Genomic DNA, 25,454 nt, shown 5'->3' with positions numbered 1-25,454 from the left:
CAGATCTCACCTCTGTGTCTCTAGGTAAGAAGAGAGACCCGAGGCCTGCAGACTCAGTTTAGGTGAATGGGGACGATATTGTTGATTGTAATACTGTTCAACCAATCAGATCTTTAGTTTGACATGTTGGGCGTATTCTTTGACGTGCCAGAGCCTGCTAGCTGGCCTACAAGTACGTCAGCATTAACACACAGCTTAGTTTCCAGGTGCAGCTCTGCAGTGAGGTGCAGTGTGTGCTGTGATTGGTCAGAGGGCGAGCACGTGACTATTGGAATTTATTGGACAATTTAAGGAAGCTGGCAAAGCTTAGCCAGAGTAGTAAGAGTTCAAATTGAAAGATATGGAAGAAATGACATTTTTTGCATTTTGCTTGGTGTAGATTATTTATTTTTTTACCTAGCTTTGTTTTTTTAACACTCAATGACTGAAGGAGGAGAAACTGATTTGTGAGTTGGGATTTAACTGTGGGATTAAACTCTTAGTCAACAAAGAAAGGAGGATGGAGTTTGTCTTTAAGTGATCAGCATTTGGTAAGTCAACTGGTTTGTTTTTTTTAGGGTGTAGGGCCTCAGCTGTTTTTTGTTATTGTTTTGGGTTCAGCGGTCACAGCCTGTTGTCTCCTACGTGAGCGCAGTCCACCGAAAACATTATATTTCCCACAATTTAAGCTTCTGAATTTTCCAAATGCACTAGTATTATTCAAATTATTTGGTTTGCAAGCCTCGTACCGAACGCTTTAATACGAATACGTCTATTGTTACACCCCTAGAAACAAATAACCGTAGCTGTGGCGCCATCATGAGGTTATTAGGAGGTGTTTCAGCTGCAGGACAGCACTGAAGGCCCAGGTATAAAATGCACGGCCCGCCACTGACACAATCCCAGTATTAACTTAGTCTAGTTTGCGTCCCACCAGGTTAGCCTGAGCGAGGACACTGCCAACTGTGACAGCCGTAATGCATAAAAGCATAAATGGACACAATATCAATGTCGATTTAGTCTAACTAGCATCTCACCGAGTTAGCCTGAGCGAGGACACTCTGCTAACTGAGTTAGTTGTAATGCTACAAAGTCAATGGACACAGTCCCAGTATCAGCTTTGTCCAGCTAGCATTTCACCAAGTTAGCCTGAGCGAGGACACTCTGCTCACTGTGAAGGGCGGCCCGACAGCGTATACTCTGCACTCTCGTCAGCGCGTCACTCGATAAGCTAGAGCGGAAGCGCTCTACCAACCGTGGAAAACGAACAACGGTTATAGAAAACAATGTTAATCGATCTCACCGATTGCTGTCTTCACGATATTTAGGTGGCCCTTGTCAGACTGGTGAAACACGCCGTTCCCTCCTGAGAGGGACAGCTTGGCTACAGGCTATAGTGACAAGCTCCAATATGTCTTGATTGTAGACACATTTTGTTTAAGCTTATGCTACCATTGGTAGTTAGCCTGCATTAGATTACATTACAGTCATTTAGCAGATGCTTTTATCCAAAGCCACTTACAATAAGTGTATTCAACATGGTGTTCAAGAGAACTACGAGTCACCAGAAGTCATGAGTGCATCTCCTTGTTTACACAAGCATGTAAGAGCATAAACCAGAGCAAGAGTACAGAAACAAACTAATATGAATACAATAAGTGCAACAAACTAATACAGATACAATAAATGCTAATAAGTGCTAATACAATACAATAAGTGCTGAGTGAAGGCTCAGGGTAGTACTTCTTGAAGAGGTGAGTCTTCAGCCTGATGAAAGATAGGCAGCGACTCTGCTGTCCTGACGTCAGTGGGGAGTTCATTCCACCACTGTGGGGCCAGGACAGGAAACAGCCGTGACCGGGTCGATCGGCCGCAGGGACCTCTGAGCGTAGCGAGAAGATGAAAAAGGACTGATCTCAGGATGACACCGAGGTCTCAGGTGACTTTGTTGATATAAAGACTCGCGGTCAAAAGGATGAAATAGAACGTGAAGGATTTACATGTGGAATACCCACTGGTTTGGGGGCCTATAGTGGGAATAGGCCAGCATGTTATTCAGATTCAACCTGGATATACACCTTTGCTTAAAGAAAGCTCACATTGATATTACGTTGGTGCCAGTTACTATATATTTCCTCGAAAAGGCAAACCAATCTCCATCGCGGATTTAAGTTATTATTATTTTTGGAGGTTAAAAAATTCAGTAACAATTTATAACAAAATGATATGCTTATTTTACATAAACTATAGAAACTATAGATCACCTTTTCTTTCCCAAACTACTTTTTTTTCTTTTGTGTTTATGTCATATACAGCTATGCAACAATGATTGTTGTGTAATGTGTATAAAGATGTTGTCCAATGTTAAATCTTGTTTGATCATGTGACGCGCGTGTGTGTGTGTGTGTGTGTGTGTGTGTGTGTGTGTGTGTGTGTGTGTGTGTGTGTGTGTGTGTGTGTGTGTGTGTGTGTGTGTGTGTGCGTGCGTGCGCGCTTCATAACCAGCGTTCACTAGGGCCTATCAGGATTGCGTGCTCTGGGGTCTTAACTACCTTGTGAACACTAATATGATGAATGCATATAGTTCACGTGTGAAAATGTTAGAATATGATTCTTATGTTAGGGACAAACATTTTATAATATCACATGTAAAACCGTTATTCATGTGTGATAAATTCACACAATGAATAGACACAATTTGTCTCAGGGACAACAATTTCACAGCATTATACACATGGTAAATGGATATGATATACATGACACATATATACATGACATACAGTAGACACTGTATGTGGCTTTTTATGTATTTAACATGAGGAAACTTTTTTGGTGCAGATACCATTTTACATGTATTATCATATACGTATGAAACAGCATTTAACAAAGTCTCATATGTGCTTTTTGTTTCTTGTGTTGTCCTCGCGACTGCCATACACCTGTTGTCCTCTGGGGTCAAAAATGACCCCACCTGGTTTGACTGTTTTTAAAGCATATAGTATAAATTGTCAATCAATTCTGTTTTACACCTTTAGTCTTCCTTCAGTCCAACACATTACCACAAATCGTTCCCTTCATTTTGGAATTTAGGGCCAATAGACCTTGTTTACATAAAAGTATACCCTGTTTTTGAGTGAAAATACAATGAAACAATGAATTATTTTGACTTTATATTATTTTTTACTATTTGACTTATCACAGAGAGGTACATATCAAAGTTTAGTGCGGATGCTGTTCTTGAATCATTTGAATTTTTCTAATGGCAGCACATAATCACACCTGTTGTCCTCTGGGGTCAAAAATGACCCCGTCAGGTTTGACTGTTTATAAAGCATACAGTATAAATTATCACCCACCTCTGTGTTTCAACTCCTTCGTCAACTTTATTCCAAGTCATTACCTGACATATAAAACATGTCAACATTCATTTCTGCAACATTTAACCCTCCTGTTACCTTCAAATTTACTAACACCTGTTATCCTGGGGTCATTTTTGACCCCAGCAATTTGAACCTGCAGAGCATTATTGTAATTAAAATTGCTACCCAAGTTTATGTGTCAGGTACTTAGTTTTTTGTTGACTACCTAAATAGCCCTTTAAATAAAACAACCCCCCCCGACACCCAAACCCAGAATCCCTGTTACGGGACTATGGAGAAATATGCAGATCACCATCAAATCTCACTGATTGACCTAAAATTGGAAAGAGATATTTTTTGGGTGTTTTAATGGCTTTACATATAACTTTACATATCAACATGTTGAGTTTGTGTTTACCCAGTTGTCCCCATTAAATTACGAAAAGTCATTCAATATTAAACCAAAAATATGATGTCTCATTTATTTAGAACATTTTGTGTTGTCCTGGGGTCAAAAATGACCCCAGGACAACACAAGGGTTAAACCTGTTGAAACCTGTGACTTTCATACATTTTTGCTCAAATATCTTGACTTATTTACGTCACATCACACAGACATTTGTGGCTTTTGGATATTTCACATGTAATGAATATTCACATGATATAACAACATATATTTAATATAAAATAGGTTTTCATCTACAAATACCTTATTCAATGGGATTTTTGCAAGGGGCATACATTTCACATATATCATTTGTGAAACTGCACATGCATTTCACAAGTTTTATCTTAAAAGTAAATACATAAAAATACTAGGGATTAATGGTATAGAGAAAAATTAACACAGATGGGCATAAAGATATTATTTGATATTTAATACTTACATATAGAATCAGATGTATCAAGAAAGCTGTCATGTTGTTCTACCTGTGTTTGCTCCATGATCCATCCTCACAATGCTGTGGTGTGAAATCATTATCCTCAACACCTGTCTGCCATCACTACTACAAGGCAGATTTATGATACAGTGCAAATCAGCAGTTTGTTTGGCCCGCCACGACTAGTGAATAGAACAAAGTGTTGTTCCCCATCTGCAAACATCTCACAGCCTACATCCTGTTAAAATGCCAGCCAGTGAAATGTATCAGAGCTGTTAGCAATCTGAATGTTTTTTCTCTTTTTGTTTCAGTCAGGGCACAGTTGTATTACAAACAACACCTGCCTGACAATATATTTTGGGATTTATTTGTCTGAGAGAGTCGAGGGAGTCGTAGAAATGAGGGACGTGCGGCGAGAATGAGCGTCTAAGGCTAACAAAGACAGATGGTGCATGCAGCAGAGGTACAGAGGGGAGGAAGCTGGAGGAGGAGAAACGGGGAGTGAAGCGTGGAGGAGAGAGAGGAGAAGGACACGGTGGAGGAGATGCTCAGTAGGCGGGAGGGGAGGAAAAAAATCTGGATGAAAGAAGACATTAGTAATCTCCCCAGCTGCTAACAGAGGGGATGTGCCGGCTCTTGCGCTCTCTTTTTGTGTCCGTCTATCAGCATCGCTTATCTTATTGACAAAGCGTGTGGTGTCCTGAAAGCTGGGCCTGGGCCCGAAGCCAGCCTACTGAGCCCGAGAGGAGCACAGAGTCATTGATATGGGGGATTATCTCTTATTATGGTCATGCCTCACTTTGCACCCACCCTACCTCACATCACAGGACTGGGACTGCTGGCACACACACACATACAAACACATGTACACAAAAAACACGTACATAAACACAGCGGCTTTACACGCTTTACTTGTCGAGCCACTGTGTGTTCGGGCTCGTGCGGCTGAAAAGCCTATCTCACACATCAGACACCCTCTCAGATAGGCCTTATTGGTTGGTAAAAGATGCCAAGTGCTGTAGAGACTCATCCGTCCTCCACTATTTCACCTGACAGGAGGAGCCATATGTGATGTTCAAGAAGTCTGACAAGCCGCTGTATGGGAACGACCGCTTTGAGGGCTACTGCATAGACCTGCTGAGAGAGCTGGCCAACATCCTGGGCTTCACTTACGAGGTCCGCCTGGTGGAAGATGGGAGATACGGTGCCCAGGATGAGAACACGGGCCAGTGGAATGGCATGGTCAAGGAGCTAATGGACCATGTGAGTCTCTAAATATTATATCATTCAAGAATGAACATGAATGGGATTTTTAGCAAACACATGTTGACATCTAGTTCAGGCCAATACCATTGTACACGCAAAGTTAATTGCTGGAATTTGGCAATTAGCTTGGTAAGAAATGGTGTACAAACCTTACAAAATGAAGTTTAAGTTGTAATAAACATAATAATTCTTAAACATTATTCAGATTTGTGAGCAGGCAGAGCTGAACACAATAGTAGAAAGCAGCCAGCATGTATTGTGTATTGTGATGGTGAAAACAACTGTTTTGGGTTTAAAATGATATCTATTACAGTAGTTATTTTTTCAAGAACCTCATTCAACTTCTTACTTTGGACTGTTGGTCTGACAGAACAAGCTATTCAAATGTAAGATAACTATATTCATCCAATGCAGGGAAGTACAAAAATAGTACAGATAAGCGGAGGAGCCTAAACATTGGGATGTGGAATCAATTATTGGAAGAAATCATGACAATAATTAGTTAGTTCCAGATCAACATTTTTATGCAATTCACCTGCAGTACGTGTCTGTTTTTCATATGTGCCTCGTATTAAATCTGCTTTCATTTTTTTCATTATATTTTGACGCTAATTTCATGACTTGTATATTTGTGTAAACTGTCTATTACGTCCAAATGTTTGGTTGAAAATGACAAAAGATAAGATATGATGAGGAATATCTCACTGAAACGCACTAAGAGGTAAGAACTAACTCTGCTTGAGAGTACAGTGATGCATAGATTCTGTCGGGACGTGTTTCCCCTACAGAGCTTATTAAAACTCACACAGTGTAGATCATTACTCCCGACAAAGTCCCAGTTAGGATAAACTGCATGGGCAGAAAAAAAGCAGATGCAGCATGGGCAATAGTCGATATCTGACCCAAGTCTCCCGTAACTGCTCCTGCTCTTGATCAGTACGGTGATTGGCCGTCGTGACAGACTGGTCCCGTCATGGCTGAAGGGTCCAATCCCCTGCGAGATGATGTTCAGCGTGGGTTTGCCCCACTTCTCACACTGGGCGCACAGGGCTTGACTGAGACAGATGGTGATTGCAGCAGACAGGCCCTCAGAAGACTGGGCAGTGTGGACTCACAGGGAAGAAGTTCAGTTGAGGAAGACAGGCTGTATTGAGCTGAACAAGTTGGAAACATCCTGTCAAAGGAATTTAGCAAAATGATCTTTAGTCTTGCCAATGTTTAAAGTGGAGGCTCCTACGGTAGTTTGGATTCAGAGATGCCTGGTATCTGCTAGACTTTTTATGTATCACAGCTGTGAGAAGAAAGCACAGTCAATTCCTCCTCAAGTGATGTATGGCAACCTTCATAAGACAAAAAGGATATATCTTTGAGAAATGAAGCACTTGACCTTGCTGTTGATGTTTAGCATTTATAGTCACAAGGCAGCTCAAGATTTATTAACTGCCAGCAGTACAGCACGGTTTTCAGCCCAGATATGGAAACCTGACTTTCCCCTCTGTGTATCTCTAGAGCACACGTCGCACATATAAGCACGACTCCTGTGCTTGCCAGAGAAGGGATTATTCAATATTATAAATAACTCTATGGAAAAGTAATATTGATGTTCAGTGTGTGCTGTAAACAGCTGCATGTGTGCGGAGCAGAGACACATTCTGTAAGCAAACCTTTATACACAGTGGCGTTTTTTTAGTGTGAATAATTTCATATACTGTGTTTACTGAATGCTGCGAAAAAGGGGTTTTGTTTTCAGAACAAGGTTGATTTTGTGAGCTTTCACACCGTGAATAAAGGCATTAACCAATTGTGTGGAACGGGTTGAGTTCACCATTATTTAAAAGGACAATAAAACAACAACACAGAGGCTCCGTAGTTTGAACCAAGACAGCAAACAGTATTACTCATCTCAACCTTGACAAAGGCAGCGCAGACCAGATGGGCAGTTTTGAAAAGTGAAGCCAATGCAGAAGCGCCTTAAAGCTGCATTCTCTCTAGTGTCCACCAGGGGGCGACTTGTATAGAAGTCTATGAGAAAATGACTCTACTTCTCTCTTGATTTATTACCTCAGTAAACATTGTAAACATGAGTTTATGGTCTCAATCTCTAGTTTCAAGTCTTCTTCAATACAGCATGATGTTCATTTAGTACATTATGGTCCATTTAGAGTTAAATAATACCATAAAGCAGTTAATGTTTTAGGGTGGGGCTACCTTGTGATTGACAGGTCTCTAACAGAGCTGTTCACGGCGTCTCTGTCACTCTTCCGCAGTACAAATATCATAACTTGCGTTCACTGGTTGCAAAATAACAAGATGGAAATGGCCAAAATTCCAAACATGAGGCTTTAAAACCCTAGTCCCCAAATCAATGGGTGGCATCATGACTAATACGTCTTATATACAGTTTATGGCGCAGACCAGATCTACTCCTTTCGTTCCTTACTTTCACAATAAAAGCCTTCAACATATAATACTTGCATATTTAGCATTTTTGTTATCTTCCTTTATTCTTCATGCCCCAAATGTGTAAATGCCTTTACTCTAACAAAATTGAACCTATCTCTAGTAATTGTCACGGGTTTTGTTTTTGCTTCCACTGCTTGGTTTTCTCAGGAGGTGATACCTGTGCTTGTTAGGGTTAACCACAAGGATAACTAGAAAATTCCTAAAGAAATTTTGACAGTGTGGCTTCTACTGCCTGAAGAAATCGCAATATACTGTATAAACACGCCAATGTTACCGGTAGTGTCATTCAGGTTCAATTGAGATAGCACTACTCTCTTTTCTGCATTTTAGATTCATACTCTTCAGTCCTCTAAAAATATCTAAGACCTGAATAACTGTAAGATAGAGAGAGACACAGAGAGGGAGAGAGAGACACAGAAAGATAGAGAGAGAGTGAGTGAGTGAGACAGGCAGACAGACAGTTATATGGACTGAGTGAGTGGGTGACATTAAATTTCTTGCTAAGTGCCTTGGGACAGACTCTGTAGTGTGTAAAGACCCTGTTTTCTTAATTTGATTGCCTCTAAACGCTTCCTGTGCCTGTGACTTATGGTCTATCTCTCTTCTCTTTTATGTTTGCTGTTGACAGAGAGCTGATCTGGCAGTGGCTCCCCTCGCCATCACATATGCACGCGAGAAGATTGTCGACTTCTCTAAGCCCTTCATGACGCTGGGTATAAGTATACTGTACCGCAAGCCCAACGGGACCAACCCTGGGGTCTTCTCCTTCCTCAACCCCCTCTCGCCTGATATCTGGATGTATATTCTGCTGGCTTACTTGGGTGTCAGTTGTGTGCTGTTTGTCATAGCCAGGTAACATGTCACTTCCTGTGATCACAGCCTCACACACAGTCAGAAACATGCTTAGCTGCCATCGCTCGGCTCCCCCGCCCGAATAACAACAGGCCAATCTCTGTAATCACAGCATCAGCACACTGACTCGCTCACAGTAAAAGCTCACCGCTCAGTGACAGTGCTGACACTAATCAACGGTCATGTATCACAACTCAACGCCATTGCTGTGTAACATGTTTAATGCAGTTCAACCACATGAATATTTGTTTTCTTTTCACCATGAAACATTTAGAGACTTGGCACTGCTGCGAGGTTCTTACATTGTTATCAGTAGGAGAAACAGAAGTAGTAGGCCTATCAGCCGTTTGAGGGTTGTGTGTATATGTCTGAGAGAGTGGCAGAAAGGTTGTGCACTCATACAGATATTTGTGCGTAATTGTGTGTGTTTGTGGGATGTGTCGAGCTCGGTGTGAACACTGCTGCCCCTCTCCCACCTTTCCCTCACTGTCCCCAGTGTCTCCGAGTTCATGCTGTCTTTTCTTTTCTCTTGTTTCCTTCACCTTGCTTCAAGCACAACTGAGTCAGAGATAGCCTATAATTTATTTCTGCTCGTTTAGGTTCACAGTCTCCAATTACTAGAAAATAATAGTCACCCTTAAAAGTACCCGGTTTATTCGTTTTCAGCTGTAGCCTTACCAGATCGGACAATCTCTTGGAAAAGCGGAGTCAAATCTGATTCTAGTCCTTGTAACCTTTGCTTAGGATCCACTCTGTGACTAAACTTCTCCAGTGCGCATTGTAGTTGAGAATATATTAAGATATAGACAAATATATATGTCCAGATTAATTTGCTATGCAGGCTGTCAAAGCACACAGAGCAGGCAGGTGTACGGGCGGGACCTCGATACCGCAGCTCCATCCCCGATCACTGCTGCGTGGACTCTGGCTCCAAATGACGTCACCAGCGCATGATAGCAGCACCCGTATCCAAGATATTTTGGTTTGATTTATGTACAGTTGGAGGAAGTGGAGGTGCGTCGTCCATTATTATATAGGCTGGTCTATGCTTTTCCCCTGTAAAAACCTGAAATTTAGGGTTATTTTCTTTAGTTGCCTTGGAATACTTCTTCACCAAACTTCTCTCTAAACTGGTGCAGTGACCTGCAATTTCAGGTCTCTCAGTTCAGTTAAGCAGCGCCTTACAAGTTCAGATGGCATTGGACAAAGAAACTGAACCCAAGGAGGGAGTGCTGCAAAGTTTAAATACATTGTTCCAAATATGTTTGTTATGACCATTTGTGAAGAAGTACAAGGTTCTGGAGTGGCACTTGGGTCTTGGCGATAGAAGGTGATAGCACATAAGGGGGCTATGTTCAGTTGATGGATGCTGTAGAGGGTAGGTGTAGTATGGGTAGAGCTCTGTGCTGATTTCAGCCCTGCACATTATGTCATAGAACGGTGCCTTAGATAGAAACATTCAATAAATAATCAGGAATCTTTTTACTTCTTTGCTCTGCTTGTGTCAATGAGACTTAATGTGACCTAACCACACTGAAAATCTAGCTTAGACTGGTAGGTGTTGTATCTATAATGGACACATACAGCTCTGTATTATCTTATTTACTTTTAGTTTCACCTACATCATAGTTTAGTTAGTTTGCTGATGCAGCTTTGGCTGGTGAAATGACACAACACATTATTTGTACTGGTTTTCTTGTCTTTGCTCCGATAAATCCATTCAGTGGAACTAGGCCAATGTTTTTTGAAGCCCGCTCATTTGATCTAGTGGTTCTTACTTGTGGCTGCCATTAGAAGCATGGTGAAGAAAAAAAGAGGGAGAAAAGTTAATGTTAACTCTAAAACTTTTGGGAGACGTCGGCTGTCTTGCAGCCGTGACCCGACAGTTTTACCGTTAACGCACATGTGTTTTCCGATGTTACTGGCGATATGATCACACGAGAGAATAAGAAGCGGCAACTGTCATCTAAGTTGGCTCAGAATATGCACCTATCTGTATTTAATATCATAATAAGTAAGTGTTTGGGTAAGTGTATAAATTCCCCCTCTATTCCTTCTCTTCTCCTGTACACACAAATGCATGTTTGGCTACAGCTGCATGTTTTTGCTGTAGAGTGAAGCACATAACAGTCTCACAAAATTTCATGAAATGAGGTCTAAAAGGCAGATTACATGTTGTGAACAGAAGATGTGTAGATTACTTCCCTCCGCCTTCACAAGAAGAGTTGTACATGTTTATAATGTTCTGTCAGACATTAGCTTAGTCTGGAGAAAAGAGCCTGTGCAGTTGAAATATCATAGAAGTGTTAAATATTTTCCCACTTTCCTCCCCCTGTGCTATGTAGCCATACAGATAGTTTTGTATTTGGTTATTTCACTCCAATACATTGGCGGTGAATGGGATTTAGTTTGTTGTGCTCAGCCCACAAATTCAAGAAGCACATGTCTTAGTGTCCCTGCTGTTCTAGATAATCGATAGAACTAGCTGTTCAAACTTCTCACTGAAGCTAACTCTTACAGAAGAAATAGTTCCTGTTTAAACTAGAACAAATCCTCGAAAATACAGAGACAGAAAAAAAGAAAGAAACGATCTACATGGCTCGATAAGGGAAGCACTAAAACCAGTGAACAGGTTCATTGTTCACCATGTGATCAGCTAAATGTGAACACTTTAGATGCTACCATATGATACTCATCAAGGTTAACCAAGAGAAAAAAAGTGACAAGCTTTGTTGTCTCTCGTTGGTTTGTTGTTGTGGGTTCAGCATAATGTCAGTACAATATGAAAAGAAAACCAAAGACGGCCACATACAGAACAGCACTACAATAGGCAAAAAGATAACTAGCAAAAGATAACGGAAACAAGCTATCGCTACTACTCACATTTATGTTTTAAGATACTACAATGATACTACAGGAACAGTGACTGAAACAAGTACAGACATTTATCATGAATATACTTACCTTTTGGTACTACCATGAAATACTCCAAAAAAGTCTCAAACTAAACAATGAATTTGCATTACCATCAAAAATGAGCCATATTAGTGTTTTCTGATCCGATGCCTATGGCAGGAAAAGTGCTTCTGAACCCTTATAAATAATAAATAATCAATCAAATCAATAGTGTATTTCTTCATTTGTAACCACTTTGGTAAAAGTCTGGTCAGGTTTAGGCACAAGAACTACTTTGATAGTTGCAGATCTAAGGATAGAGGTTGGGTTACTCAGTTCAGGTCAGGGAACCATCAGTGTTATTGTTGAGAGAAGAACTACTTTGTTTTCTTTTAACCAGGATGTTGACTGTTGATAGGAGATGACCAGTGCTCTCCATGTCAAAGAGACCCCCCCCAATCCTAACAAGGTTCCTGGCCCTGAACAATGTCACACTACGTTTGTCTTTGCTCTTGACAAAAGAGTCATTCAACTTTGCTTCTCATTGAAATGTAAACATCCAGTCTGTTTGCATGAACCCAACAGATGCTATCATTGTTCTTGGGACGTTCTCTGCTTATTCTATGCACCCATAAAAAGCCTTATTTGTCCCATGTCCTCTAATTAATACTTGCATGGTGGTGAAATGCATTTCTTTCACCTTTTGTCCACATATGTCATTTATATGTTAAGTACTCATTTCACAAAAGCGTGTGAGACCAAACTGTCAAGCACATACAATTGACAGGCAATAATTTACACAACAAGGTTTAGTTCCACTGTGCAGTTATATACTGTTTATATATGTGTGTACACATTACACATTTCATCTATGTATGCTTGTGTTTGTGCTGCACTGTGTGACTGACTGTATGTGTGGGAGACTGAACACAGTGCTAGAGCTAGAGCAGCCTCTCTCTCTCTCATGGATAGGCCTATTCCACATGGGCGCACAGCTGAAACCACATGATTACTCTGTTGTACCGCCACCTGCCCCGATATCGCCAGTTACTGATGTCAATGTCACCGGTTGTTACTGCTTTTATGTTCCCTCTAATGACATCAATAGCACCATTGCTGCTTCTGGCACAGGTGATGATAGATATCACACCACCTCTGCTAAAGCCAGTGCATTATCACCTTGTTACACTTTGGGGAATCCGATTCCCTACATCTTACATATCAAGAGCATTTCTTTAAGATAAGCGAGAAGTAGAGGTGAAGCTATGTAACAGTAATTGATCAGGAGGTTTCTGCAGAATATTCTTCGTCTTTCTCCAAAGAATTATGACTCACGATATTGACATCTAGTTCTCGCCTGTCCTTCCCAAAATTAGAATATTTCTCCGTGTGCATCGTCTTTCTTTCCTCACATCAAAGTGTAATCTGTCCGTCCTTAGTCTTTGAATAATGAGAAGCCTTTGGTTTGGTACGTGCTCATATTAAAGGCACAGCCTCGTCGTGCGGTTAAAATTCTCCTGTGAATCCCACGCAGACCTCTAAGTATGATGTTCTGGATGTGAGTTCATCTTTTTGAGCCTTAATGAGTAAGAGAAGGTTAACAGGTCTAATTGCTTTGGACCTTTGACATAAATATGCCCGCTGCAACTAAATACATAACAAAAACAAATGAGTGTCAGGTAGGAAGCTGCATTACGTTCCTTGTGTACACAGAAGGCTATCATGTACAGTGTACCGCAGTTGACAAACCTATCTTGTGCATTTTGGTTAAACCTTAAAGAATGTTGCCAGTGCAAATGTACAGCAAATTATCCAGCCTGTACTTTCCATTATTGTTGAATATTTTCCCAGGCACACCAGCCCGTTTTATGTGTTTTAACTACCCAGTCTACCAAAACAAGTTTCATAAATACCTTTCATATTCCAAGTGGTTAACATTGTAAAACTATTGGTTAAGCATAGGCAATAAAACTACTTGGTTGAGGTAAAAAAAGATAAAAGTTTGTGTGAAAATAAAGTAACAACGTAATTTTAAATCAAACTATATAGCGTCAATAAAAAACCGCCCTTAGTTGACTTTATGTAACGTTACTTAACATAAGCAATAGAATGTTATATAACAATGTTGGTTAGCAACGTTACGTAACAAGTGTAAACTCAATGTTTACTTTTGGTTCCATCCGGGACACAAACAGTCCTGTGTTTGGTTGCGTCTTTGTTTAGATCGTAGTAGCAGCAGCATTCTGAATGATGAGCTCTTTTGGTGTTACCTGTTCAAAAACCATCACAATAGTCAAACTTGCTGGAAATAAAAAATGGGAAAAAATCGAAAACACTTCCAACAGTCAGCAGAAATATAAAGTTTACTGATGAGTCAAATGCTTAAGTTTAGACAGATAAAGTGCATCATCCTGTGACAGAGCAACCAGACCATTCTGACTTTTGATTTATCTCCCCTGACATTGGTGTTATCATGCGTAGCATCGCTGGAGGTTTCTGCTGGGTGACCCTGCCCCCGTAGAAAGATAAAAGCCTCACATTGTTTCTGCGCTGCTGGTGAATTCCTGGCTTTTATCTCTGCACTGACCTTGCTCAAAATTTCTCCCGCTGTAGCACAGGTGATCTGAGATAATGTAAGGGCAGTGTAATAGGATCAAAGTGACAGCAAACAGGCCAAACAGTGCTACAGTAAAAGACGGGCTAAGCTGTGCTGTCTCCTGTAAGTGGCATTGGTTCAGCATTCCCTGACCCAACCAGCAGCAGCAGCGGCAGTCCAGCCAGCCACTCCCATGATCCAGCACAACGCTGACAACTGCGCTCATCCATGTTCATGGCGAGCGGTAATTGGCTTTTCACAACATGATTGGAGGAAACGCACTCAGAGACCTCTGCGCAAGGGATTGGGTCACATTGTCACATTTGCCACAGCAAGGTCGCAGTTCAGCTGAACTCAATTTGGCATTGCAAATTGACAAGCAAGCAAATCTGAGGCAAATTGAGTGAGCGGACGGATTGATTTAAGGCCAAGGATTCTCTTAAAGCAGAAATAAGGAGGACATTCAGAGGTCCTTGAGCTACACTACACAATATCCTTCTGAGTGTTGTGGGGGTGAGAAGGAACACCAATGTTAACCATATCATAATGGCAAAGTCCATTAGTCAATGACAGGGTACAGTTATAATGCAGTCATTTTATCGATACAACCATGCGTCTTCATATTAGGGTATTCAACCCAGTACTGCTGTATTATAACCAGAGGACAATCCAAACCTTGACATGGTGGTAGCAGTTTCATCTGCATTATCCTCTATGCAGATGAAACATCCACTCGAGGTTATCGTTTTTGACTTCCAGCGCAGTAAGTCTACATTATGCATTGCAATTTGATTAGTCAAACCCTTGTGTCTGTTAAACAGCTTGAGTCAAGATAGGGCCCCAGTTCCCCCTCGACTCCAGCACAAACCAAATCAGGTCAGAATGCTTAATTGTAGACCAATCAACCTTTACTAATGTAATGTCACTTTTATTTGATATGAATAAATGAGAAATCTCTGCCTGAGGAGTGTGTCGAGTGAGGGGGAGCGCCGGGGCTGGCGTGGGCATGATGGGAATGAACCGCTTGATCTGCTGAATATTAATGCTCCTCTAAGATTATAAGGATTATTAGTTCTTTTCTCGGCTGACAATGGAGTTATTTTCAGACCCCATCGATTAAATTACTGAGGGAACTGCCTTTGATATGAGCACTCCCACACGAGGAGCCACCTTTGGAATATGAGTGGGGTTAAATGGAGCCCAATCCCTGAGTATTGTATCTTATTACAATTTAAAAACAGACACGAGAGATTCGGATGAGCAGTCATTTTTTAAGGCTTTATTTTGACTAATAAATAATCCCAATCATTATTTTATAATAATCCATGTATTAAACTCTTAATTTACTAATCCAGTTAAGCGCATAGCAATCTGAGGTATGCACATGAAGGCATAGCAATGCTTCTTGATGAGGGAAGTTTCCTCAGGCAGGATTTGTCTTATCTCTGGACATGACTATGTAACCTTTGTTTTCTCTCCCTGTCTCTCCAGGTAGGATGACAACTCTTGGTCTCTTTTATTGTTTACTCTTGTGTCTTTAAGCAACTGCAGTAAACATATATATATATATGTGTGTGTTCTCTGTTAATTGTCACAGGTTTAGTCCCTACGAGTGGTATAACCCCCACCCTTGCAACCCTGACTCGGATGTAGTGGAAAACAATTTCACCCTGCTAAATAGTTTCTGGTTTGGAGTTGGAGCTCTCATGCAGCAAGGTAGACGCCTCTGCCTGCCCCCCTTTTTCTAGCACAAGTCCCACTTTTTTGCTGGGGGTCAACCTTGTTCTTTGACCAGGCCCATGACCATGCATGGGGGCCTCTGTGCATGATGCTAGATGCTCCACTGGTAGAGTCCAGCGGGACTGGACTGAATGGGATTTGAGTGATGGGATCAATGAATGAGGGTGGTGCGCCTGCATGCTTCCCTTCCCCATGCTCCCTGACTCCTCCCCTCCCTTTCCCCAACTGTCCACGGCCATCTGAACAGGTAAGTGAACCTACCCAGAATACCTGAGATGGATCAAATGGGTGAGATTGAATGAGAATATGAACTCAGCAGCTTCCCGTGCCTGTTTAGTTTTGTTTCCTTCAGCCAAACAAATGCCATATCTTCTCAACTAGTTGGCATCTTTAGACTGAGAAAAAAACAAAGTGTGGAATGTTATCACTTTAATAATAATAAATGCTGTATGCCCTTTACAATGCATGTCACATTGGGAGATATATTGCATTTTTAAATTAGCATTTCCAACTTATTTACAGCAGGTAGTGATGGTTGGAGGACCTGGACAGCATGGTATTTATGTGTGTATGTGTCCTTGCATCTGAACAGTGCAATGGAGCACACAGAACATGCTGCTATAGTCAAAGCTGCAGTACAAGAAATAATCCAAATGTCTCCCTTACCTCTATTGGGGTCTAGCCATGTAGATTTGGTTTGGGTTTTTGAATATCTGTCTCTGTTATTTCTGCCTCCACCCTATCAAAGGAGGTGGAAGGAATTTTAATTGTGGTGCTCACATTGGAAGAATGTAACCATTTAAATCATCAAATGAACTGAATAGGTATTGTGAAATTAAACCTCAAATGAAAATTTTAAATGAACAGTGAAACTGAAATATTTTACTTTAAAAACAAGCTATCTTGACAGAAAGTCAAGACTTAAAAGTCAAACCTAAACTTTAATGTTTGTGAAAACTTTATTTTTCTGACCTTGGAAAAAAATCAAGGGCTTTTTCAAGTGCTGTCAACCATACGTAATCTTCTACTTATTGGTGCTTTTAAAGGGAATAAGTAGTGATCGCATGTTTAGATATTCAGTTTCTTACAAGATTCAACCTATTTATCTGATTCTCTGCAGAATCCACATTTAACCTCCACAACTGTATCAGGTGGAGGGTGACATCTCAGAGACAGATGTCAAAACTTGGACAAATACAAGCAGAACTATCTGCATGACTACATACCTCTAGTTGGAAGGGAATTTGTTTGTTTTTTGACGAAGTGACCCTTTAAGTCTACAGACGTCTGTCTTTCCCAGGATTTAGCAGCTGATAACGTATATCTAGTTGGCTGGTTGCATGCTTACTTATGCTGCATGCATACTAATATCCCCAAATTAGCTACTAACTTTTCTCACAGATTTGGATTTATTGGATGTATTAGGATGCAAATATTATTTGAATTATTTGAGATCAAAATATGATGACTGGTTTGAGGATTTTATGAACAGAGAATAAAACATGTTTATGACTAACTAAGAACTGTCAAAGATGGATGTAAATGTAATTCACGATGTAGTCGTGTTGGACATAGTTTGTTTGACGAGCCAGCAGAACAGATGTGTAGGGTTGACCAGTTGAGAAGATGTGGCTGAGGCCAGAAGGCAGCGGGATTAGACTGAAGGAACACGCGGTGTCTGCATGGCACCGTGCTGGTCTGCACTGTAGAGAGGCTCCCCTGCCCGGCGGCTTGCCCCGCCCCCCAGAAAACTGTGGGATGTGCTTCTTTGGTCATGACGTTACCTTGGGTACATGACAGTCAGCCCCAACCAGGCTCTGTTCGGGTCGACTCGCCGCTCTGAGTGGGTCGCCCCTCTTTTCTGTTCTGGTGTCTGAGGTGAAACAGGAAAGGAAGCTCGGAGCTGGTAACACTTTTACACTTTGAAACAAACCTGCATCTGATAGCCGGCCATGGGTCCAACACAGAACAAGCAGAATCCACTGCTAACACTACTGATGAATGCGTTTGTGATCATGCCTGCTTCCTTGACTTGTGTTCTTGATTGTGGTTTTATGAATGGGCAAAGTGGGTGGCTGTTGCTCCGCGCTGGCTGACTTAGATACTGTGGTTGAGCCAAGTCTGAGAGTGTGGATGGCTGGTGGCTCATGATAGGTTAAACAGACAGTGTTTTAGAGGGTTAACTTGTGTTTTTAATTTATTCAACTTTTATTTCTAGACACATGAGTCCATATACAATATATATAATGCTAACATAGACACTAAAGTCCTTGTTTAGTTGTTCGGATTGGGGCCAGCTGTAGCTTTTTGAGGGCCCTCTGTGAGATTAGCATATAACCTTCAATGTATTTTTGTTACATTTTGTTAGATAATAATTATAGAGCTATGATCTCAAAATGCATAAAAATGAAATATTTGTGATTGTAAGCTTTATATCACCAACGATGATCAATGAATACACTTCGGGAAAATGTATTCTGATGCATATGTGTGGTTAACATATCTGCATATATACAGTATATATACAGTATATATATATATGTATATATTAGGGCTGGGCAAGTTAACGCGTTATTATCACATTAATGCATTAATTAATGAACGGCGACAATTATTTTATCGCGCGTTAACGCAGTTTTTTTTATTATTAAGCGGACATTTTTAACACAGCGAGCGGTGAACAGCTGTGTTTGTCGCGTCTCTTCCTGTTTCCTTCACATACATTCCCCTGGGTCCTAAGTCCCTCCATGTACAGCTTCTTATCACCCTCTATGTACCAACGTACATTTATAACAAATACCACACATATTACGGTAATCAGCGTTGCATATGTGTCTGACCAAAATACCAAAAAAGGCAAAAAATAAATGATTCATTTAAATTTTCTTTTTTGAGTTTTTAAAGTGTTTTGTTTGTAATATGTATAATAAGCATCATTTAGTATCACTACTGAAAATTTAACAAACATAAAGACATGACGTAGATAGATTTGCAGTTTAAGAAGTATATTTCAAATTGCATCTCTTACACACATGAAGATAAAGTTGTGAGCACCGGCTGAATATCCATTATCAGAATCATTATAACTGTATTATAACTGCTACCGTGTAAAGGGAATACTGCTGTTAACAAGAACCTGATTTTTTAAAAGTGTTTGCACATTAAAAATTTTAATCGTGATTAATCGCATTGTTATGTGCAAAGTTCAATAATGAATTCAAAAGTAGTGTATTGCGCACTTATATTTTAAAAGTACTGCTATATGAACAAAAGTGCAATAACATTTGGTTTGCAAACACTTTAAACACATCAGGTTCTTGTTAACAGCGGCAGCAGCAGCAGGAAGTGACGCCACACAAACACAGCTGTTCACCGCTCGCTGCCCGGTTGTTGCGTTAAAAATGACCGCTTAATAATAAAAAAGAACTGCGGTAACGCGCGATCAAATAATTGTCGGCGTTAATCAATGAATGCGTTAACGCGATAATAATGCGTTAACTTGCCCAGCACTAATATATACATAACATCTTGTAAGAGATTTTTCGGAAGACATCTTATTTCTTCCATTTCTATTTTCTACTTCATTCATTTAATGCATTGACATATTTGAGACTTCAGATTCTCTGTTTGGATAAACACATGAAGTTTAATATATTGTCTGATGTCAAATGAGTTTTGTTTTGAAATAAAATTTTGCACCGAGCCATGTTGGTTTTCAAAAAGAAGACTTTTCAGAACAGAAAAACACAGAGTGGTAAAGACTGTACACGGCCAGCTCCAGAGCACAGCAAGCGTGTGTGTGTTTTGACCTACGACACGATGATTACCTGGCCGGTTCACAGTTCAGTGACAAATGAACTGCAGACCCAATCTACTTAACAGGCAACAGAGTGTAACTGTGTTCATCGTCCAGCCTGTTACACTGCTGATGTGTCCATCAAGACTTCACACCATGCAGTGAGTGATAATGCAGAGGTAAACACTGTATTATCAACATACTGTGAGTGTTCTACACTTAAACAGCATGATGATATCAATTTAACACCCCATATTTAAAGTGCTACAGAAGAGTAGGTGTAGTGTCTTTGAGCATGCAGACATGCTGACAGTGAACACATTCAACTACTTGTGAAAAGACACAATTGTATTAATTCATTAAACAATTAGCTGTTATTTTTCATGATCTTGGAAGGTCATTATAGTGAATACAATTATTTGTTATCACTTAACAGGTAAGATCCCGCCCTCCAGCCTGCCCTTCCCCCTCCATTGCAGTATCAATAGCGGTGGGCTGGAGCTGCAGTTGGCTGTCAGGTCTTTCTCTGCACGCTCCCTTTACTAGACAGCTCACTCGGGGGACAGCGAGAAAGAAGTTTGATGAAAAGTGAGTCTCTCACAAAAGGAGTGGAGCACAGTTCTCAACCTCCTATCTCCCTGACACCTTATCAGCTTTCCCTCCGAGTGAATGTGCAAAATCCCAGCTTTCAATTGCTTAAGCCGCTTGAGGAGAATAGTCCTGATATAACCAAGGCCCACCTTCTTTCCCCCTGGACAACAAGCCTCCTTCCCTCCCTCTCTACCCACGCACATATGCTCCTTCATGCTCAGCCTACATTCTGCATAGAACTTGAATGTATAAACAGTCAAATTAGTTTACTCTATTGTAAGAGATAAACAAACATGAAAGTAACTGATGCTGTGCTAAACTTCCTCATAGGAACTGCAGCAATCAGTGAAGTCACTTGCAGGGATGAACTAAATCAATGCAGATCTGTATGTAGTGTTTAGCTTTTGACCACTTTGCCATCCAATTTTGCACTGTTGACCTAATACAAACCAGCTTGCCTGGGTCAATCTGATGATCAAGGAGCCAGGCAGCTGAAGAGTTTGAAATAGGGCGAGATATCATTTTAGCTGTGTGCTACCCAATTTCATGAATCTCCTTTATACAGTGGCGGGCCGTGCATTTTATACCTGGGCCTTCAGTGCTGTCCTGCAGCTGAACCATCTCCTTATAACCTCATGATGGCGCCACAGCTATGGTTATTATTTGTTTCTAAGGGTGTAACAATAGACGTATTTGTATTAAACCGTTCGGTACGAGGCTCACGAACCGAACAATACCTTTGAATAATACTAGTACATTTGGAAAATGCAGAAGCTTAAATTGTAGGAAATATAATGTTTTCTGTGCTCATTTAGGAGACAACGGGCTGTGACCTCTGAACCCGGAACAAATAAAACAGCTGGGGCTCCGCACATGTTCTGGGAGGCTACGCTAACTAGCTTAACGGGAAAACAACAGCAGCAACACGCTACACGCTACATTCTGCTACACACTCGAGGGCCATTCAGATATTAGATGTAAAAAAACAAACCAGTTGACTTACCAAATGCTGATCACTTAAAGACAAACTCCATCCTCCTTTCTTTGTTGACTAAGAGTTTAATCCCACGGTTAAATCCCAACTCACGAATCAGTTTCTCCTCCTTCAGTCATTGAGTGTTAAAAAAACAAAGCTAGGTAAAAAAATAAATAATCTACACCAAGCAAAATGCAAAAAATGTCATAATTTCTTCCATATCTTTCAATTTGAACTCTTACTACTCTGGCTAAGCTTTGCCAGCTTCCTTAAATTGTGTTTCACGATAGTCACGTGCTCGCCCACTGACCAATCACAGCACACGCTGCACCTCACTGCAGAGCTGCACCTGGAAACTAAGCTGTGTGTTAATGCTGATGTACTTGTAGGCCAGCTAGCAGGCTCTGACACATCAAAGAATACGCCCAACATGTCAAACCTAAGATCCGATTGGTTGAACACTATGACAATCAACAATATCATCCCCATTCACTTAAAGTGCACATGGATTCACTTGTGAGTCTGCAGGCCTCGGCCTCTGTTCTTACCTGGAGACACAGAGGTGAGATCTGATTGGATAAAAGCTCTACTTAAAACAAGCTGCACTGGAAGCAGAGCAACTGAGGAACACAGTAACTGTGCAATGAGAAAATAAGATGATGGGGAAAATAATGAAATTATAAAATAGCTATAACTTTGTGATTCTGTTTAGGCCTGCAGAGAAGGTACAGGTAGTCCAGATAAGATGAGTTTTTGTTTGGTCTGGGGAATTAATTACCACTAAGCCTTATGGCTGTAGCAGCTACTTACAGACCATCACATATGCTAAATGCCTATAAATCAACAGGGAAAGTATTCAGGCCTGACCAGTATCTTTCCGCAGCTGCTCCAGTCATTCCCCATAGTGTTGCTCAGTGTACTGGATGGTTGGGCCGCTCCGCTCTGGTACTCTTCTTGAATTAACAACCGTGCACTGAGCTCGGAGTCTCGTTCAGTTAATTCAGGTTAACGTATAGATGCAGACACAAATTAAACCAAAATACTTTAGGGTAGGGGGTTCACCTTCATCATCCCTCATGGTCTCCACAAAAAGTTGCTCTTTGCATTCATCTGCAGCACTCCACTCTCATGTCCATATCTCGACTCTAGCACTCACTCCCTCTGTGTCTGCCCTCAGGCCAGCTCATATTGCATTAGGTCTGCCTTCCAGAAGCTTAGCAATCAATCAGAAATGATAAATGACGACCAGTGACCGTAACAATACGTTACTTTAGAAAAGATGGTTTGTAGACAATTGCAAGACTTTTGCAAGACAATTTGCAAGACAATTGCAAGTTTGTAGACTTATTGTCTCCAAGTATACAAATAGTTTGTCACCAAAACTGTTAAATGTTTATCTGGTTACCAACTGGGGAAGACAGTTTGGTTGGCAACCGCCCACATATAGAAGTTGTTTCCGACTAGCTAGCATGTTGGTGGTTAGCTTGCCAGCTACAGTAGCTACCTCTCACATTAGTCATTTAGCAGACGCTTTTATCCAAAGCGACTTACAATTCAGAGTCTATCACATTTCTACACCGTAGGCACAGCTACAGGAGCAATTTTGGGGTTAATTGTCTTGCTCAAGGACACATCGACATGCGACTAGCAGAGCCAGAGTCGGGGATTGAACCACCGACCCTCTGATTGAAAGACTGCCCTGCTATCCCCTTAGCCACAGTCGCTCTCACACGCGACTATTTAGTTTCCAGAAGTACAGTACCTACTGTATGTCGCAAGAGCGTGCAAATTCATTTTAATGTCAGTTTCTGGCAGAGGGATGTTTTTTTTTTCGTCACATTTTGAAATGAGAACTGGGATTAGTTGTCGAAGAGACAGCACAGTAAAGAAAGAGCACACCGGAAGTGAGCGTAAGTCTAAATACCAATCACCAGGTCCAACCGTGAAGCCGCCCACTCTGCCCACTCTGTGTGTATGCGAGTGTGTGATCCAGGCAGCAGATGCAGAGGCCTAGCCCATCCTAGCCCTGCCTGGCCTGGCCTGGTCTGGCCCAGCCCTACCTGGTCTGGCCCGATCCGGTCCGGTTCGGTTGGTCTGGCTTGGTGCTGCCCTCTCCCCAGCATAATGCTGTACCAGGCTTCACCACCTTCTCTGCTCCTCTCGTTCAGGATCTGAGCTCATGCCGAAAGCCCTCTCCACCAGAATTGTAGGAGGAATCTGGTGGTTTTTCACGCTTATCATCATCTCCTCCTACACGGCGAACCTGGCAGCCTTCCTCACCGTGGAGAGGATGGAGTCGCCCATTGACTCTGCTGACGACTTAGCCAAGCAGACGAAGATAGAATACGGGGTGGTAGAGGATGGCTCCACCATGACCTTCTTCAAGGTTAGTTACAGCTGGATATCATGAACCAACTAGAGTCCTTTACTGCTCTGTATCACCCAGCACATTACAGATGCACAATATGGGTATGTCAAGGTTTATTATAAACTTTGAGATGGTTGATGCAGCCATATTCATGACACGTCTGCAAGGTAAATATTAATAGTGTAATACATGACATCGGAGAGCTTTTTTATTGGACACTAAAACTCACTAATGAAATGCTAAGAGGGTTAGTTCCTGTTGAGTGATCAACTTCATGTAGCCACCGAATTGATAGAAGACAAGAAGGCGTTTAGTTTAGAAATATTAGTTATTTCTTTAATGGTTGACGGCAGAAATAAATGTCTTAGTTGATCTCGGCTTTGTTAGGTTCAAGAACCTCTCGAAACTGTAGGAGAGCCGCACGTGGTTTGGCTGTGCCAAAAAGTCAGCCGGCTCAAATTATAATCAAAAGTATTTAATACTACAGAAGCTAAAACAATTGCAAAGTGAAGTACACTATTTACAGTATCTATAGATATATATTTACAGTATCGATATAGAAATATGATCCGCACGGAAAAGCAGTCATACACACCACCTGGATGACAATGAGATGAACAGAATGAATGCCCTCTCTGAATTTCCTTATATAGTTCGTAAATGTTCACAAAATGTCCGTCTTTGTTTCTATTGGTTAAATCCAGCTGGCTCCTCCTTCTCGCATCAGCCAGCTAGAGGACCCTGAGCGCAGGTGTGATGTTTCCTTCTGCGTGTCCCTGTAAATCCTTGTCTGACCCTTGACCATTCTTCACAGTTTAATACATTCAATGATTGTCTTTGATGGCTAAACGCTTCTGTAACCGGTTGTATATGGACCCAAATGCAACACACCAGATTCCAGGGATCTTTGGCTTTATTACAAACTTCCAGATACAGCAGGCAGAGTTTAATCAGAGTCAGGATCAGAAGGCTGCTGGGTTTACCGGGAGCCAGGCAAGGTGGGTAGAACAGGGGCAGGCAGGGTCGGTAACAGGCGATCAATCCGTGGGAGCGTGCTGGAGAGTCTGGCATGGAAAACCGAAGAACAATCTGGCAAATGTGTCTGGGAGGCAGGAGTCTATATAGGGGCTTGATTACTGATCAGAGGCAGGTGAGTGAACAGGTGAAGGGAGTTAGACTGATGAGGAGGGAGTGACTGACAAGAAGAGTGAGGAGGGTGTGGAGCTGAACTGTGACAACTTCTATGGTAAACATACTGTAAACAGACTATACATTCGATAAGGACTTGCAACTTTTGGCAAAAACTTTACAAGCTTTACAAGCATATTTGTATAACCCAAGTACTTGCTAACATTTTACTACCCACCTCTAAGGTGCTATAAATCCTACTAAGAAACACTTCCAACTATAAATCCTAAAACACACTTCTAATTAAAAATCTTAAAACACACTTCTAAACCTAAATTTCCTACAGCTTCCATGGAGATAAGCCACTCTTCTTCGGCGCATCTAGCGCGAATGATGCGAATAAACCACAAATGGTCCTGTGAGTAAACTGCCACGAGTAACCGCGACACGAAAATTTGCTTTGCCTTTGATGTGAAGTTGAGGTCAAAATGAAGGCCATGTTAGAAAATGGTTGTGGTCTGTGCAAGGCTTCCGGGAGTAGTGACCACCACACCCCCGACTTTA

General features: G+C 41.3%; 1 protein-coding gene across 1 annotated transcript in view; it reads left to right on the top strand.

The window, feature by feature from the left end:
- The window catches only part of grik2 (glutamate receptor, ionotropic, kainate 2), a 219,763-nt gene extending 194,941 nt beyond the window's left edge, over positions 1 to 24,822 (top strand). The window contains exons 10-13 of the mRNA XM_031873843.1: positions 5,276 to 5,482; positions 8,577 to 8,800; positions 15,889 to 16,007; positions 23,563 to 24,822. Coding sequence (XP_031729703.1) covers positions 5,276 to 5,482; positions 8,577 to 8,800; positions 15,889 to 16,007; positions 23,563 to 23,804 — 792 coding nt within the window. The 3' untranslated portion in view covers positions 23,805 to 24,822. The remainder of the gene's footprint in view (positions 1 to 5,275; positions 5,483 to 8,576; positions 8,801 to 15,888; positions 16,008 to 23,562) is intronic.
- Positions 24,823 to 25,454: the final 632 nt, after the last annotated feature.

Source organism: Anarrhichthys ocellatus, unplaced genomic scaffold, assembly GCF_004355925.1.
Source record: "Anarrhichthys ocellatus isolate YVR2014 unplaced genomic scaffold, GSC_Weel_1.0 scaffold75, whole genome shotgun sequence".
NCBI lineage: Eukaryota > Metazoa > Chordata > Actinopteri > Perciformes > Anarhichadidae > Anarrhichthys > Anarrhichthys ocellatus.
The sequence above is the reverse complement of the archived record's forward strand: the minus strand, read 5'-3'. Positions and strand labels throughout refer to the sequence as shown.